At 35.4% G+C, this 18932-nt stretch overlaps 1 protein-coding gene across 2 annotated transcripts in view; it reads left to right on the top strand.

The window, feature by feature from the left end:
* LRRC69 (leucine rich repeat containing 69) overlaps positions 1-18932 on the top strand; it is a 98349-nt gene that overhangs the window by 26400 nt on the left and 53017 nt on the right. Inside the window, exon 5 of one of the 2 annotated variants that reach the window (XM_059902293.1) lies at positions 648-719. The exons of the other annotated variant lie outside the window; for it this stretch is intronic. Within the exon in view, the coding sequence (XP_059758276.1) occupies positions 648-719 (72 nt within the window). The remainder of the gene's footprint in view (positions 1-647; positions 720-18932) is intronic. 2 annotated transcript variants of the gene reach the window in all.

Here is an 18932-nt window from a genome sequence, read left to right as displayed (position 1 = left end):
TATATGCTCATCCAGTCACATTGGGCATGTGGCTAGACTAACAGATTTCCCTTATAAGGAAAGGGTTGTGTTAGCACAATGCCACACAAAAGGTAGATGTGAAATAAATGCCAGTGGAATTGTTGATAAAAATAGTTTTCTAAGATTACGTCTGTGTTCTGTCTCCCAAAGGTTCTTTCTGTTTTAATGATAGAAATGTCTACTAAGTGCTCACTATGTATTAAGCCCTTTAGTAAGCACTTTTGATTAGTAATTTATTTAATGTATTCAGCATCCATATTGAAGACAGTGGGTTCCATTAACATTTCCATGTTACAAATGGAGAAACTAAAGTGCAAAGATTAAGAAATTTGCCTATAGATATATAGTAAGTGTCGGAGGTGAATTTGAACCTACAGATATTTACTACAAATAGTCTAGTTCTTGGTCACCATGTTATGTTGCCCTGGAGTAGTCAGAGGAAATGGAGGATTGAAAGAATCTGGTGATCCAGACATAGTGATCTCCCTGGGGAGATATACTGAAGAATTGACCAGGTAATTAGGAAAGGTGGTCAACCTCATCAAGTTTAAACTTACAAGAAATGTTTATGATTCTACATATTAGACTTTTAAAAAGCTCTCTCTCTCTTTTGTTTCCTGACACAGGGACTTTGTGATCTTTTCAACCTAAGAATCCTAGACATAGCTGGAAATGTTATTCAGATGTTTCCACCAGGAGTAAGTAGAGTCAACTTGAAATACAATTGAAAAATAATTTTGTTTATGCTATTGGGAATAGAAAAAATAGGCAGCCAGTAAAACCTATAGTAATTGGAACCTTGAATTATACAGATAACTCAAAGATTTGCTTTGTTCTAGAATTTCAAGACCTGTTCTTTCCCATTCCTTCCTTTGTGTTCTGTGCCTGCTGAACTTGTTTGAACGGAGTGAACTCTGATTGTTAGCATAAATATTTTAATATATTAGCTATGGTTAAGTGGTTTCTTTTAATCATATACTATTTTTGGTCACCTCAGACTTTTTGAAAATATTACGTTCCAGAGCATAAATTTTTATCCCTTGCAATTAATCCAAAAGAGACACTTCTCTTAGTTGTTTTTAAGCCATAAACAATGAAAAATGCACTTTTTTTCATTTGGAGATGAATTTTGACTTTTTGCTTTATTTCAAATAACTGAGAAGCAGTTGGTCTTAGCAACTTCTAACTTCTGGTAAAGAAATGGCAATTTTTCATGTTGGGGTGAGCATGTTTCCACTGCAAGGTAATAATTAGAAGCCCATCAATCCACAAGGTATTCAATAAATAGTTGTTGATCCATTAATTAATTTTTCTGATTGATCAACACAAAATTGAGATTTCAGTCCTTTTTACCCACTGAGCAATATTTTACACTGAAGATGACTCAAATAGGAAAAATGAGTGTAATTTCTGTGTTTTAGAAAAAATGTAGAGCTTTTTGTGGTAAATTATACATAACATAAAGTTTACCATTTTAACCATTTTTTTTTAATAAATTTATTTATTTATTTTTGGCTGTGTTGGGTCTTCATTTCTGTGCGAGGGCTTTCTCTATTTGCTGCGAGCGGGGGCCACTCTTCATCGCGGTGCGTGGGCCTCTCACTGTCACGGCCTCTCTTGTTGCGGAGCACAGGCTCCAGACGCGCAAGCTCAGCAGTTGTGGCACACGGGCCTAGCTGCTCCGCAGCATGTGGGATTCTCCCAGACCAGGGCTCGAACCCGTGTCCCCTGCATTGGCAGACAGATTCTCAACCACTGCGCCACCAGGGAAGCCCCATTTTAACCATTTTTAAGTGTACAGATCTGTGGCACTACGTATATTCATGTTGTTGCACAACCATCATCACCACCTATCTCCAGAAGTTTTCTATCTTTTCAACTGAAACTGCACCCATTAAACACTGCAACTTCCCATTCCTCCCTCCCTCTAACACCTGGCAACCACCATTCTACTTCTTGTCTCTAAGAATTTGAGCACTCTAGGAATCTCATATGAATAGGATCATACAATATTTGTCCTTTTGTGACTGGCATATTTCACTTAGTATAATGCCTTCAAAGTCTGTCTATGTTATAGCCTGTGTCAGATTTCCCTCTTTTTTATGGCTGAATAATATTCTATTGTATGTATATGCCACATTTTGTATATTCATTCATCTGCCCATGGACAATTGGGTTGCTTCCTCCTTTTGACTATTGAGAATAATGCTGCTGTGAACATGGGGGTACAAATATCTGTTCAAGTCCCTGCTTTCACTTCTTTTGGGTATATACCCAGCAGTGGAATTGCTGAGTCATATGGTAATTCCATGTTTTAATTTTTTTAAGGAATTGCCAAACTGTTTTCCAAAAATACAGTTTTGAATGTTTAATAAGCACTGGATGTTGTTAATGCTGACCTGATAAATGCTGCAAGATTTTATTCATCCTGCTACAACATATTATTCATGTCTTAGTTTACCTCTTTTTCTGCCTTATGATGCCTTCTCTGATTGCCAAAGCAGACTTCTGATGCTACTTCTTCTCTGGTACCGTTATAGTTTGTACATACCACAAAGTAGAGTAATTCTTTTCAAGTCTGTCTTCCCATTAGACTGTAATCTTACAGAGGAAAGGAGTACTCTTTTTAAACTTTATACCTGCAGTGTCTTAAATTCCAATTGAATAAATGTTAAACAAATAAATAAAAATAATGTTCTTAAACTACATTCAGTATTTGCCTTAGTAGTATCGTGAATTCACAGTTTCTTCTACAGTGATTCTGTACTTAGAATTTTGATAAAACACCATTACTTAGATTCCATTAATTTAGAGTAATTTTGGCAGAATCTGAGTTAGTATCACCTTTGTAACATCTCTTTCAGAATTTTCTGAAAACTCTGAAGTAAGATATTCTGTGAATTCATCTGAGCTTTGGTCCAACTGGTTCAAGTTAATAAAATTTCCACATTTTATTAGATGGGGCAACTAATGAGGAAATGATGAACAAAGAGGCTAAATGACTGACTCTAGGTTATGCCATGATTATCATCAGTGAAAGAGAGTAAGTTTCAAAATAATGGTAGTGAACTTTAAAAATAATTAGACCATCCTTTTTAGGAAGCAATATAGTATAGAAATGAAGAACATGGACTTTGGGGTCATATACACATGAGTTTAAAGTTCTAACTTTCTATTTACTAACTTTGAAATCTTTAACAAGTGGCTTAACTCCTCTGAGTTGCTGTTTTATTTGTCAAATGGGTATATTAATACCATTAACTTTAGGAAGGTTGTTAAGTTACATAATGATTTAAAGCATTTTGTTCACAGTTGGCATTCAAGGAATGGAAGCTCTTATGATTATATGTTGTATGTACAATATATACCAATAGTGAAATACTAGTAATATGTATAATTATAGTGAGCATCCACTGTCTACTAGCATTAATAGGAAAAATTAACCTTGTGAGGTACATGTTCTCAAAACTTATTTTTATTATAAAAATTTTCAAACATACATAAAAACAGAGAGAAAAGCAAAAGGAAATTCCATATACCTATTGCCCTGAAGTGTAGTATTAACCCAAAGATTTGAAAATGTGCTCTGTAGAAGTGTCTTTAAGTGGCTTATTTTACTGCCTCACAGCTATTTTTTTTTTTTTTTAATAGGGCTTTATTTAAGACTGTTGCTATTTTATGACCTGAAACTTGGTGTGCTATTTGGAAAATGCAGTTGTTTCACAGAAGTTTAGTTTTTATTCACATGGCTTTTAAATATTTGAAACTGAATTTTCACCAGGAATTTTGTATAAGAGTGTACATTAAATGGAGATCTGCAGTAAGACAATGGGACTGTTATAATTATTTGTTCATATGTGTTGAATCAAAAGAATTTCTAGATTATTAAGAAAAATGCCGTCATCATCAGATAGTGAGTTAACTGTATTAGAAATGCATTGGTTCTTTTATTACCATGTAGTCAGATCTAGTGCATTGAGACTTTAATTTCTTTCCTTATCTCTTTTTTTCCTCTTCTTGATTTAAACTTAAAACTTTTTTTGAAAGTTGTACAAATTATACATTCTTCTTAAAGTTTCAAACAACAAAGAAATACAGAATAATAATAAGAGTATCCATTCCAGGACCTCTACATGTGTGTTCTTTAGAAAAGTCTGTTAAAGCATATATATTTTTTTAAGAATTTTAAAGGAGTTTATTGCCAGAAAGTGCCAGCGTCTGAAAAGAGAACCATAAATGCTCCTAAGCAAAGGTAATCACCATCCTTTCAAAATATGCCAACAAGAAGAGAGGTGCCAAAGCAATGTAGTTCCAGAAAGGGAGTCTTCCTCCTGCTTCCTTGAGGTGTGGCAGGAAGGTCCTCAAAATCAGGCTGTCCCCTGAGGACTTCATTCTAATACAGAACAGGAAATCATTTCACCTCTCCACGGCCCTTCTCCTTCTCTATCTTTCAAATGGGAGGTCTTTTGGTGATATAATATTGTTTATCCTTTCCTGTGTATTGTGAGCTTGTTGGGATGATCACATTCATCATTTCGCTGGACCATTTATCATTTGCTGGACCATGAGGAGCCACATTTGAAACCCACCAAGAGGAATTCACAGCCCACAGAGATCTTAAACTCAGAGCACAATTCAGAAACTGGACATGATTTTGGTGTCTTTCTTTGAGAAGAGGATGATGCATTTTCAGTTGGGCATAGGTATTTGAATGAGATTAGATGTGCCATTTTTGGAATTAGATATATGGAAACAAGAAAGTGTGTGGATGTGGGCACTGAAGAAGGTGGTTAATAATGAATAGTACGTTTTTCACGTTATACTATGTCTGGATTGGTTTCATGATACTTAATTTCCCAGTACAAATTTTCTTATTTATTTATTTATGTATTTATTTATTTATGGCTGCGTTGGGTCTTAGTTGTGGCACACGGGATCTTTCGTTGCAACACACGGGCTCCTCTCTAGTTGTGGTGCATGGGTTTCTCTCCAGTTGTGGAATGTGGGCTTCTCTCTAGTTATGCTGTGCAGGCTCTCTAGTTGTAGCGTGCAGGCATCAGAGCACATGGGCCCTGTAGTAGCAGCACGTGGGCTCTCTAGTTGTGGCATGCAGACTCAGTAGTTGTGGCACTCAGTCTTAGTTCCCTGACCAGGGACTGAACCCGCATCCCCTGTATTTGACGGCAGATTCTGAACCACTGGACCACCAGGGAAGTCCCTGAATTTTCTTTTTAAAGAAGTACCATCTAAGTATGTAAAAGGTGTCATTGGTAGTAGAAAGATCAGTAGAGAGAAAGCAAAACTCTGGGGCTGATTTCTTGATATGATATACCATTGCACAATTTGAGGAAATTTTCAGTGCCTCAGATAAAATTATTTGATATCCAATTCCTATCTAAGACATGTCAAACTTATTCATTTTAATAGTTTGCAATAGTCCTGTGCTTCTTGGATGAATAGGGATTAAGATTTTTTTAAAGATAACTGTTTTTTTTTCTTCCATTTAGTTCTCTTGTCTTCAAATAACCTTGTGTAAATAGCATTTTTCTGATTATAGAAGTAATTAATTCATTGTAGAAAATCCAGAAAATAAATAAGGATAGAAAGAGCCAAATATAAGGTATCTTTAGGTTTGCCTCCCAAAGAGTATTTGTTGTTTTTTTTTTTTTCTTCAAGTATCTTATTTTTATATGTGCACTTAAAAAATTGAAAGCATATTTCATATGAAATATGTATCTTGTTTTTTTCTTTTAACATTATATATTGAGCACTTTCCTTAAATGAAAGTTCTTCAAATATGTGATTTTTAATGACTGGGTGTCCTTTTACCTTTTCTTATCATATGTTCACTTTTTCTTACATTTTTTATTATATTGATGGAATTGGATGTGGATTTTGAATGAACAAGCCTTTGAGGAAAAGGATGATTTGAAACAAAATGTCTTTTATTTGTATTTTTTTTGGAGGGAGTAACAATTTTGAGACATTGCCTGTGATGGACAGTGAACCATAAGGAAACATTGCCAGTTGCTCAGATAGTGGGGGAAACTGATGCTTGGTTTACGAGTTTCCTAGTTCTGCTGTAATGAAGTACCAGAAACTGGGCATTAAAATAACATGTCTCTGTTTTCTTGTAAGGACACCAGCCCTAGGATTAGGGCCCACCCTAATCTAGTATACTCTCATTTTAACAAATTACATCTGTAAAACCTCTTTCTAAATAAGGTCACATTCTGAAGTTCTAGGTGGACATACAATTTGAGGGTATGTCTCATTATATTTGGGTAGAACAACGAGTTTTAGTACTCTATCTAGCACCTGTATGTGTGATAGATATAACTCTCCTAAGTGAGGCTTATATGACAATTCAGTTCAACCAAGTTAAACTCTCTTCTCTGTTTTGGTCATGAAGATTTGAAGAATTTCTATCCTCAGGAAATTCTGGGGAGACAAGTAAACAAATATGAATGTTGTCCTGTAAGAACTTTGGATTTCATGTTTGAAGTGGGCCTTAGAGAGATCATAAGAAAAATATAAAGACAGAAATTTAAAACTAGAAAAATTAAAGAAAGTGACATTAATTAGCTTGGAAAGAGAAAGGAGGTAGGTAGGTGGTAATTTCATTGTTGAGTTCATTATATGAAGGGAGACAGTAACCAGCTGCCTTAATAACTTTTTTTTTAATAACTTTTAATGATGGAGAAAAAAAACCCACACTGTCATTTACTGCAGAAGGATTTTGGATTAAGATATCATAGAGGGATTTCTAGGAGGAAAGGGTTACCAACCTCTCTCTAGATTCTAAAAGAAAGAATAGAAAGCTCAGTCTGAAGTAGTTATGATTCAGCTGTTTCAACAGGGAGAAAAGTAAGTCACTGAGTTTTTTAGTTACCTTGAAGCAATTATTTATATATATATATATTTATCTTTAAGAAAGATTTTTCTCTGGCTCCTCTTTCCTTCAGGAGACTGGTTATTTTTCAAACTGCAGTCATTTGAAAAAAAAGTTGACTGGACAAAAGTGAGAAAAAGTTTTAATGGTCATCATCAGGTGGTATAATGATGTTTATTTTTGATGTGAGGTTTAAAACAAAATATTATAACAGACAAAATAGACTTTAAAATAAAGACTATTACAAGAGACAAAGAAGGACACTACATAATGATCAAGGGATCAATCCAAGAAGAAGATATAACAACTGTAAATATTTATGCACCCAATATAGGAGCATCTCAATACATAAGGCAAATGCTAACAGCCATAAAATGGGAAATCAACAGTAACACAATCATAGTAGGGGACTTTAACACCCCACTTTCACAAATGGACAGATCATCCAAAATGAAAATAAATAAGAAAACACAAGCTTTAAATGACACATTAAACAAGATGCACTTAATTGATATTTATATGACATTCCATCCATAAACAACAGAATATGCTTTCTTCTCTAGTGCTCATGGAACATTCTCCAGGATAGATCATATCTTGGGTCACAAATCAAGCATTGGTAAATTTAAGAAAATTGAAATTGTTATCAACTATCTTTTCTTATCACAATGCTATGAGACTAGATATTAATTACAGGAGAAAAACTGTAAAAAATACAAACACATGTAGTCTAAACAATACACTACTAAATAACCAAGAGCTCACTGAAGAAATCAAAGAGGAAATAAAAAAATACCTAGAAACAAATGAAAATGAAAACACGATGACCCAAAACCTATGGGATGGAGCAAAAGCAGTTCTAAGAGGGAAGTTTATAGCAATACAATCCTATTTCAAAAAACAAGAAACATCTGAAATAAACAACCTAACCTCACACCTATAGCAATTAGAGAAAGAAGAACAAAAAAACCCCCAAAGTTAGCAGAAGGAAATAAATCATTATGATCAGATCAGAAATAAATGAAAAAGAAATGAAGGTGTTAGCAAAGATCAATAAAACTAAAAATAGATTCTTTGAGAAGACAAACAAAACTGATAAACCATTATCCAGCCTCATCAAGAAAAAAAGGGAGAAGACTAAAATCAATAGGATTAGAAACAAGAAAGGAGAAGTAAAAACTGACACGGCAGAAATACAAAGGATCATGAGAGATTACTGCAAGTAACTCTATGCGAATAAAATGGAAAACCTGGAAGAAATGGACAAATTCTTAGAAAAGCACAACCTTCCAAGACTGAATCAGGAAGAAATAGAAAATATAAACAGACTAATCACAAGCACTGATATTGAAACTGTGATTAGAAAACTTCCAACAAACAAAAGCCCAGGACCAGATGGCTTCACAGGTGAATTCTATCAAACATTTAGAGAACAGTTAACACCTATCCTTCTCAAACTCTTCCAAAATATAGCAGAGGGAGGAACACTCCCAAACTCATTCTACAAGGCCACCATCACCCTGATACCAAAACCAGACAAAGATATCACAAAAAAAAGAACACTACAGTCCAATATCACTGATGAACATAGATGCAAAAATCCTCAACAAAATACTAGAAAACAGAATCCAGCAGCACATTAAAAGGAGCATACACCATGATCAAGTGGGGTTTATCCCAGGAATGCAAGGATTCTTCAATATATGCAAATCAATCAGTGTGATGAACTATATTAAAAAATTGAAGGATAAAAACCATATGATCATCTCAGTAGATGCAGAAAAAGCTTTTGACAGAATTGAACACCCATTTATGATAAAAAAAATCTCCAGAAAGTAGGCATAGAGGGAACTTACTTCAACATTATAAGGGCCATATATGACAAACCCACAGCCAACATTGTTCTCAGTGGTGGAAAACTGAAACCATTTCCACTAAGTTCAGGAACAAGATAAGATTGCCCACTCTCCCCACTATTATTCAACATAGTTTCAGAAGTTTTAGCCACAGCAATCAGAGATGAAAAAGAAATTAAAAGAATCTAAATCAGAAAAGAGAAGTAAAACAGTCACTGTTTGCAGATGACATGATGCTATATATAGAGAATCCTAAAGATGCTAGCAAAAAACTACTAAAGCTAATCAATGAATTTGATAAAGTAGCAGGATACAAAACTAATGCAAAGAAATCTCTTGCATTCCTATACACTAATGATGAAAAATCTGAAAGAGAAATTAAGGAAGCACTCCCTTGTACCATTGCAACAAAAAGAATAAAATACCGAGGAATAAACTGACCTAAGTAGAAAAAAGACCTGTATGCAGAAAACTATAAGACACTGATGAAAGAAATCAAAGGCGATACAAACAGATGGAGAGATATACCATGTTCTTGGATTGGAAGAATCAACATTGTGAAAATGACTATACTACCCAAAGCAATCTACAGATTCAATGCAATCCCTATCAAACTACTAATGACATTTTTCATAGAACTAGAACAAAAAATTTCACAATTTGTATGGAAACACAAAAGACCCCGAATAGCCAAAGCAATCTTGAGAAAGAAAAACAGAGCTGGAGGAATAAGGCTCCCTGACTTCAGACTATACTACAAAGCTAAAGTAATCAAGACAGTATGGTGCTGGCACAAAAACAGAAATATAGATCAATGGAACAGGATAGAAAACCCAGAGATAAACCCACACACATATGGTCACCTTCTCTTTGATAAAGGAGACATGAATATACAATGGAGAAAAGATAGCCTCTTCAGTAAGTGGTGCTGGGAAAACTGGACAGCTACATGTAAAAGAATGAAATTAGAACACTCCCTAACACCATACACAAGAATAAACTCAAAATGGATTGAAGACCTAAATGTAAGGCCAGACACCATAAAACTCATAGAGGAAAACATAGGCAGAACACTGTATAATGTAATCACAAGATCCTTTTTGACCCACCTCCTAGAGAAATGGAAATAAAAACAAAAATAAACAAATGAGACTTAATGAAACTTCAAAGCTTTTGCACAGTAAAGGAAGCCATAGAGAAGACAAAAAGGCAACCCTCAGAATGGGAGAAAATATTTGCAAATGAAGCACCTGACAAAGGATTAATCTCCAAAATATACAAGCAGCACATGCAGCTCAATATCAAATATACAAACAACCCAGTCCAAAAATGGGCAGAAGACCTAAATAGACATTTCTCCAAAGAAGATATACAGATTGCCATTAAACACATGAAAGGATGCTCAACATCACTAATCATTAGAGAAATGCAAATCAACACTACAAGTTGTAGGTGTCACCTCACACTGGTCTGAATGGCCATTATGAAAATAATCTACAAACAATAAATGCTGTAGAGGGTGTGGAGAAAAGGGAACCCTCCTGTACTTTTGGTGGGAATGTAAATTGATACAGCCACTATGGAGAACAGTATGGAGGTTCCTTAAAAAACTAAAAATAGAACTACCATATGACCCAGCACTCCCACTACTGGGCATATATCCTGAGAAAACCATAATTCAAAAAGAGTCATGTACCACAATGTTCATTGCAGCACTATTTACAATAGCCAGGACATGGAAGCAACCTTCGTGTCCATTGACAGATGAATGGATAAAGAAGATGTGGCACATATATACAATGGAATATTACTCAGCCATGAAAAGAAATGAAATTGAGTTATGTGTAGTGAGGTGGATGGACCTAGAGTCTGTCATACAGAGTGAAGTAAGTCAGAAAGAGAAAAACAAATATCGTATATTAACGCATATATGTGGAATCTAGAAAAATGGTACAGATGAACTGGTTTGCAAGCAGAGATAGAGACGCAGATGTAGAGAACAAATGTATGGACACCAAGGGGGGAAAGGGGAGGGTGGGATGAATTGGGAGATTGGGACTAACATATGTACACTAATATGTATAAAATAGATAGCTAATGAAAACCTGCTGTATGGCACAGGGAACTCTACTTCACTTCGCTGTGCAGTAAGAACTAACACAACATTGTAAAACAACTATACCCCAATAAAAAAAAAAAAAGAATCTCTGGAGTGCTTGTTAAAACCCAGATATCTGGGCCCTACCCCTAGAGTTTCTGATTCAGTAGTTTGGAGAATCCAGGAATTTTTATTTCCATTAATTTCTTAGGTGATCCTATTGCTTTAAGTCTGTGGACCACACTTGGAGAACCACTGGTCTGACGTATAGAGCTGTGGTAGAGCTTGGACTTGCACTCAAGATTTTTGCTGCAAGCCCATATTAGAACCCTGCCTCTGAGAGAAAATAAATGCTGAGGAATCTATTCTTTGCCTCAGGAGTGACAGGCAGGGGCAATCCCTGTTATGTTACACAAATAAATAAGACATTTCTTTCATCTCAGTGAGAATTTGGGTTCTGAGGATTTCCCTGTGTCCTTGACTAAAATGATACTCAAGGAACTATAGAATTCTGTGTACTCTGGAAAGTACTTTACATAGAAACTAAGATTTTGGTATGTGAGCACAAGGATTGCCTATAAAGTTGGAAGCTGAATCCTCTTCAGCCACTCTGGATGTACTTGGTGCATATATGCCATTACATAACCTCTTAAACATGTATTCATCAGTCAATCTAAAAATTGGAGAGGTTTTTAGCATGTGACTTTAAACACTAAGTTTTATTTTGGAGAAAGTTTGGCAAGGCCAAATCTTTACCATGTAACTTTTAGTTGTTTCTGAGTTTTGTCTTCATAAAGTTTCCTATTTACATGGGATCTAGAAGTGAAACTCAGGTTTAGCTAAAACATTTACAAGGACACGTATAAATATGACAACTTGTGAGAAAGCACTTTGTGGTGAATAGACATTGAAGAAATGTGCTTAAAAGATATAAATCACAGCCAATGCTACATTTTCCAAAGTTGCTGCTCGTTCAGTTTCAAATTCATATTAACAATATTCATTTGAATCTGTGCTCTCCATAAACAGATTCTGTGTCAGAGTTAAGAATCTTAAGTATTTGTATATCCTAAAGTTTTGTGGGCACATAGTGTTTTTATGAGAAAAATTGTGTTTGGACTATTTAAGGGGGATAATGGTTATAGCACCTAGTCCATTTCATCAGTGCCCCCTTTTTTCCTTCAAGAAACACCAGAGTTATCATAAATCAAATTTGAGAATAGTGTGAGCACTTTCCCTTTTACAGTATGAGAAACACAGGAGAGAAAAAAAAAATGTAAGCAACTTTCCCAGAAGCACAAATCGTTTGAATGAAGAGAAGATTTGAATATACTCTTCCCAAACAAAAATTAAATATGCCTAGATTGTCAATTTACCAGTTGTGTGACCCTGAGCACATAACTCAATTACTCTTTGCCCCCCCCTTTTCCCTCTGTAACTTGAGGATATTAATAACCACTTGTATCATAACATTGCTGGGAAAGTATCTGATACAACTGTTGGTGCTTAACAAATATAGAACGAACAAATAATTAAATGAAATAACATATATAAATCCTTTACTAATGCTTGGCCCATGATAGATATTAAATGTTATTTTCTTTTAATTTTAAAGTTTGGTCTGAGCTACCTGCTGCTGAATCCATCCCAAATGCAGGGATGTCTTTCAAAGCCATGAGAGCTCCTGAAAGTTTCTAACATGCAATTTGCAGGGTAACAACTGTTCTGTATGCAAGGGTATAGGGGGAGGTGGGGGAGTGCAGTCTCTGTTAGCAGCACACTATTTTGGGTTATTTTCCTCTACAGACCAATTTACATTCTTCTGGCCTACTTTGGTTAATCAACAAAATATTACTAATAAACTATCTCTCTGAAAGCGGTCCCTCTTTCCCTGGATCTTAACCTTTGATTCTCTGTTTATTTCTGTCTCATCCTTTCCCCCTTCCTCATGGCTGACTTGGTTTCTGATTGTCAAACGAGATCCCTCTGAAAACAGGACCCCTTGTTAACTGAATTCTCCTTTTCTTAGACCCTTTACACAACTTGTCACCTACTACTTATCTCTATGTCCTTTCCTTCCTTGAATACTTTTAATTTAAAATGGTTTCTCTGACATAACGAATGGACTTGAGAACATGGGAAGGGGGAACGGTAAGCTGGGACAAAGTGAGAGAGTGGCATGGACATATATACACTACCAAATGTAAAATAGATAGCTAGTGGGAAGCAGCCACATAGCACAGGGAGATCAGCTTGGTGCTTTGTGACCACCTAGAGGGTTGGGATAGGGAGGGTTAGGGGGAGATGCAAGAAGGAGGAGATATGGGGCTATATGTATATGTATAGCTGATTCACTTTGTTATAAAGCAGAAGCTAACACACCATTGTAAAGCAATTATAGTCCAATAAAGATGTTAAAAAAATAGACAGTTATTATTGAAGATCATATGTGATCAATTATGTGAAGATCATAAAAGAGAAGGGAAGACTGAGGAATGGTCACAGGTTGGAGAAACTAAGGAGACATGACAACTACATGCATTGTGTGATCCCCAGACTCAACCTTGGACTAGGAAAAGGAAATTAGTGGGAATATTGGTGAAATTTGCATAAGGCCTGTGTATTAGTACAACCTATAGTATTGTATCTGATAATTCCCTGTCTTGGGCCATGTATAGTGCTATGTAAGATAACGACATTTGTGGAATTTTAGTGAATGGTTTATGGGACTTCTTGGTACTTCTTTTGCAATGTTCTGTTATTCTGATGTTGTTTCAAAATGAAAATAAAAATTAAAAGTAAAAATAAATAAATTAATAAAATCGTTTCTCTGTTCATAAGCAATGATGATTGATTTTTTTTTTTTTTTTTTTTTTTTATTTTTGGCTGTGTTGGGTCTTCGCCTCTGTGCGAGGGCTTTCTCCAGTTGCGGCGAGCGGGGGCCACTCTTCATCGCGGTGCGCGGGCCTCTCACCGTCGTGGCCTCTCTTGTTGTGGAGCACAGGCTCCAGACGCGCAGGCTCAGTAGTTGTGGCTCACGGGCCCAGTTGCTCCGCGGCATGTGGGATCTTCCCAGACCAGGGCTCGAACCCGCGTCCCCTGCGTTGGCAGGCAGATTCCCAACCACTGCGCCACCAGGGAAGCCCTGATTGATTTTTTTTATTGAAGTATAGCTGATTTACAAAGTTGTGCCAACCTCTGCTGTATAGCAAAGTGACTCAGTTATACACATAGAGACTTTCTTTTTTTAATATATTCTTTTCCGTTATGGTTTATCACAGGATATTGAATATAGTTCCCTGTGCTATACAGTAAGACTTTGTTGTTTATCCATCCTATATATAATAGTTTACATCCGCTAATCCCACACTCCTAGTCCTTCCCTCCCTTACCCCCTTTCCCCTTGGCAACCACAAGTCTGTTCTTTATGTCTGTGAGTCTGTTTCTGTTTTGCAGATAGGTTCATTTGTGCCATATTTTAGATTCCACATATAAGTGATATCATATGGTATTTGTCTTTCTCTTTCTGATTTGCTTCACTTAGTATGATAATCTCTAGTTGTATCCATGTTGCTGCAAATGGCATTATTTCATTCTTTTTTATGGTTGAGTCGTATTCCATTGTATATTTGTACCACATCTTCTTTATCCATTCATCTGTCTATGGACATTTAGGTTGTTTCCATGTTTTGGCTATTGTATGAATAGTGCTGCTATGAACATAGGGGTGCATACATGTTTTTGAATTATAGTTTTGTCAGGGTGTATGCCCAGGAGTGGGATTGCTGGATCACATGGTAATTATGTTTTTACTTTTCTGAGGAACCTCCCCTGTTTTCCATAGTGGCTGTACCAACTTGTGTTCCCACCAACAGTGTAGGAGGGTTCCCTTTTCTCCATACCCTCTCCGGCATTTGTTATTTGTAGACTTTTTTTTTTTAATAAATTTATTTATTTGTTTTTGGCTGCACTGGGTCTTCGTTGCTGTGTGTGGACTTTCTCTAGTTGCAGCTAGCAGGGGCTACTCTTTGTTGCGGTGCATGGACTTCTCATTGCAGTGGCTTCTCTTGTTGTGGAGCATGGGCTCTAGGCACGCAGGCCTCAGTTGTTGTGGCACTTGGGCTCTGTAGTTGTGGCTCACAGGCTCTAGAGCTCAGGCTCAGTAGTCGTGGCACACGGGCTCAGTTGCTCCATGGCATGTGGGATCTTAGTTCCCTGACCAGGGCTTGAACCTGCATCCCCTGCATTGGCAGGCAGATTCTTAACCACTGCACCACCAGGGGAGGCCCTATTTGTAGACTTTTTAAAGACGGCCATTCTGACCTGTGTGAGGTGGTACCTCATTGTGGTTTTGATTTGCATTTCTCTAAATTCAATGCTGATTGATTTTGATCCATGCCAGTGAAAGCATATCTTGCTGTGTCCTTGATTCCAGACACTTGCCTGATACCTAGCATATAGAACCTGGTTTAGTGTTGCTCTTGGCTTCATATTTGTCTAATTTTTAAAGCCTAAATATTTCACAAATGTTCCAATGCCTTTTGTTGTTTTACTTTTTGGGCTTAATCCAAAGTCAAGTGATGAAAGCCATTTTATTTTTGTATGATTCTCATCGTTTTCAAATGAGCTCAACTGCCTTCAGTAGAATTATTTCCAAGTATGAGCAGTTACACACAAATATGTTCACATACACACAGGGAGGTCATTTAGCTTTGGATTAAGATAAATATTTTTGTGAAATAGACTGGACACTTTGAGAATTGTTATATACAGTTTCAACATGTCTATAACCAAAAATGTCCTTGAGTGGTCAAAAGCCCAAGACAGTTGTGGGAAAGGCACTTGGGAACATGAAATTGTGATGTTTGACTTGTACCAAAATTTCTATCAAAACATTTGAAACTCTTTTGCAAGTATAAAAGTATAAAAGTGATATTCAGGGAAACATTCATAAAGCTGTGGACAAGAACATCTCCAAATATCTCCACATTCTAGTGATTTGGTTTGAAGTATTCACTCTGCTCAAATAGCCATGAGATATTCCAGTTGTCTACCTCCAACCCCTTTGCTTTTCTGCCTCTTTTGAATAGAAACATTAGAGATCAACTTTTTTCTTGTTCCATATCTATAGTTTATTTTCCGTCTCAGTTGAATATTAAGGAAAACTATACTTTATCCTTGAAGCTTATTACATCGTCTCTAAAATTTGACTTTAATTTGAAAATAGTATATTTTTCTTTGTCAGTGCTGCCTCAGTGACTCAATTTATTAAGAGATACACATTTAAAACAACATTCAATTACCTTTAAAAAATGGGACACAAGTCAATGCTTGACTAATGAAAACCCCTTGTGGGCTCTATCGTTTTATGTAAGTGATGTAAGCTTAGCTAATATAGAATTAGTGAGTTCCAAAACTTGACTACATGTTTTGCCTGTCACTACATTTACGAGAATGAGATCATGTTTTCTGCTTTCTTATATGTGGGGGGGGGGGGGCGGTGGGCAAGGAGAAGGGTGTTGGATTATATGTGATTGCTTCTTTTGCCATTCTAATTTTAAAATTTCATGAGATAGACGTTTTGAAATGAAAAACATAGAGAAAATCCATAAAATATTACCCTGGATGCCATGAGGGTTTTGTTAAAACTCTGATTCAAAATTGAGGGCTTAAAAAAAATCTAAGTTAGGGGGTATAAATGTTTTTCCCTGTTTAGTTAAATTAAATAATCTGGGTTCTGCCTTTCAACTTCTATATGTGCTATGGAATTAAAGACAGGCTGGTCCTGAATGCCTGTAAGTGCTTCAAAGGACCCTATTCCACATTTATGGTGGTTGGTGAACAGTGTTTAGCTATCATTTAGTTATTCTTGGAAATTTTTTTCTTCTAGTCAAGTATATAAAGAAAATGATTCAAGAGATAAAAGTGACGTTGCTTATCTTCAAAATGGGGATTCCAAAATTTAAGCTACACCCACTTCACTTGTTGGGAGAAAGGGAGGTTAGGGTTATTTGCTCATAAAGAGAGTCAGAGCTGCTATCTTTTATGCTTTGTGATAAAAGTGGAGTTTAAATGATTTCAAAATGAGAGCCAGTATTTTTCAAGGAGTAAACCTAATAAAAAATGAGAAAAATTGTAAAGAAAGGCTTTGATTGAAATCAAGTAATGCAGCTCTTATGAAGCCTATTTAGGCATTGGTTTTCATTTAGATGATTAGTCCTTTCTATTGACCCCCCCTCCATACCCCCATCAACAATGTAAATGTAAACTCTATGAAACCCTGGTTTTAGGGATTTACTATTTATTTCTCTATGGTTTTCCAGGCTATAATTCTTATAAAATATATCATTATCAAATAGATTTTAGAGTGCATAAGAATCAGCAGTGGTGCTTATTAAAATTTTGATGTCTTGGCCCCATGCCCATATATTCTGAATATGACTAATGCTTTATGCTTTAAAGTTTAGTTTTCTTATATTAATTTAGCTATATCAGCTCTATTTTGATTCATATTTGCAGGATACATCTATTTTAATTCCTTACCTTCAACCTTTTTATATCCTTAGGTTTTAGATATATTTCGTATAAATAGTATACGACTCTTCATTTTTTTAAATCCAGCGTGATAATATCTGTATTTAAATTGCAGCATTTAGTTCATCTGAGTTTAATGTAATTGCTGATTTATTTGGGACTAAATCAATTTATTCCTATATATATTTAATTTGTTCCGCTTGTTCTGTATTCCTTTTTCTAACTTTTCTTCTTTCCTTTTGAAATGATTGGATATTTTTACAAATCCATTTTAAAATCTGTCTAAGGGAATTTTGTACAACTTATTTTTTTAATTGACTACCTTAAAAGCTTAAAAAAATCTTACTTGCTTTATGAAAGTTAATTATTAATTGGTACTTATACTCTCCATTTTAGACAATGCAAGAATTTTATGACAGTTTTAATCTATTTACTCACCTCCATTCTTTGATATTTGGTGTTATAATTCTTTTTGTATTTTCAAAGATGTTGTTATTATTTTACACAAATAATATTCAGTTAGATTTATCTGCATGTTTAACATTTTTGTTGTTATTCATTTTTTCCTGTATCTCCAATCTTCCTTTAGGGATCTTATATTTACCTTCAGCTCAAATTACATTTTTTAGCCTTTCCTTTAGAATGAGTCTACTGGTGGTTTATTATTCCAGTTTTGGTTTGAGTTAAACTATTTTTATTTTAGCCTATTCTTGAAGAATAATTCTTACATGGTATACAATTCTGAATTGACAGTATTATATTTCACTACTTCCAAAATTTCATTTCACTATCTTCTAGCTTCCATCTTTGATGTTGATAGGTCTGCTACAAACATTACTGTTGCTTCTCCTTAATCTGTTTTTCTTTTCCTGGTAGCTTTACAATTTTTCTCATTATCTTTATATTCTACATTTCAATTATGATGTGTGTAGGTTTAAATTTCATTTTATTTATCCTGCCTAGAATTTATTTGATTTCTTAAATATGTAGATTGATGTATTTCATTATTTTTTAAAAAGTCTTAGTCATTGTCTTTTCCAGTATTGCTCTGCCTTCCTCTCTCCTTCTTTGGTAATTCTAATTCCCTATGTGTTATTACTTCTCACTTTATCTTTTTTTGTCTTATCTTTCCCTTCTCTGTTTTTGATCATTTTGTCTCTCTGTGCTTCATTCTAGATAGTTCCTCCTGATATACTTCACAGTTTAATAATTTACTCTTCACCTGTGTCTAATGTGCTATTTAAATTTTACTGATTTCAGTTTTATTCAGTGTTACAATTTCTGGTTGGTTCTTTTTCAAATCTACTATGTTACTTTTTTTTTTAAAGATTTATTTATTATTTATTTATTTAATTTATTTTTGGCTGCATCGGGTCTTAGTTGCAGCATGTGGGATCTTTGTTGAGGCATGCAAGATCTTTCGTTGTGGCGTGTGAGCTACCCTCTAGTTGTGGTGTGCGGGTTTTCTCTCTCCAGTTGTGACGTGCAGGTTCCACAGTGTGTGGGCTCTGTAGTTTGTGGCATGCAGGCT

The sequence above is a fragment of the Balaenoptera ricei genome, chromosome 17, assembly GCF_028023285.1.
Source record: "Balaenoptera ricei isolate mBalRic1 chromosome 17, mBalRic1.hap2, whole genome shotgun sequence".
In the NCBI taxonomy this organism is placed as follows: domain Eukaryota; kingdom Metazoa; phylum Chordata; class Mammalia; order Artiodactyla; family Balaenopteridae; genus Balaenoptera; species Balaenoptera ricei.
This window is presented reverse-complemented; position numbering and strand designations above follow the sequence as displayed.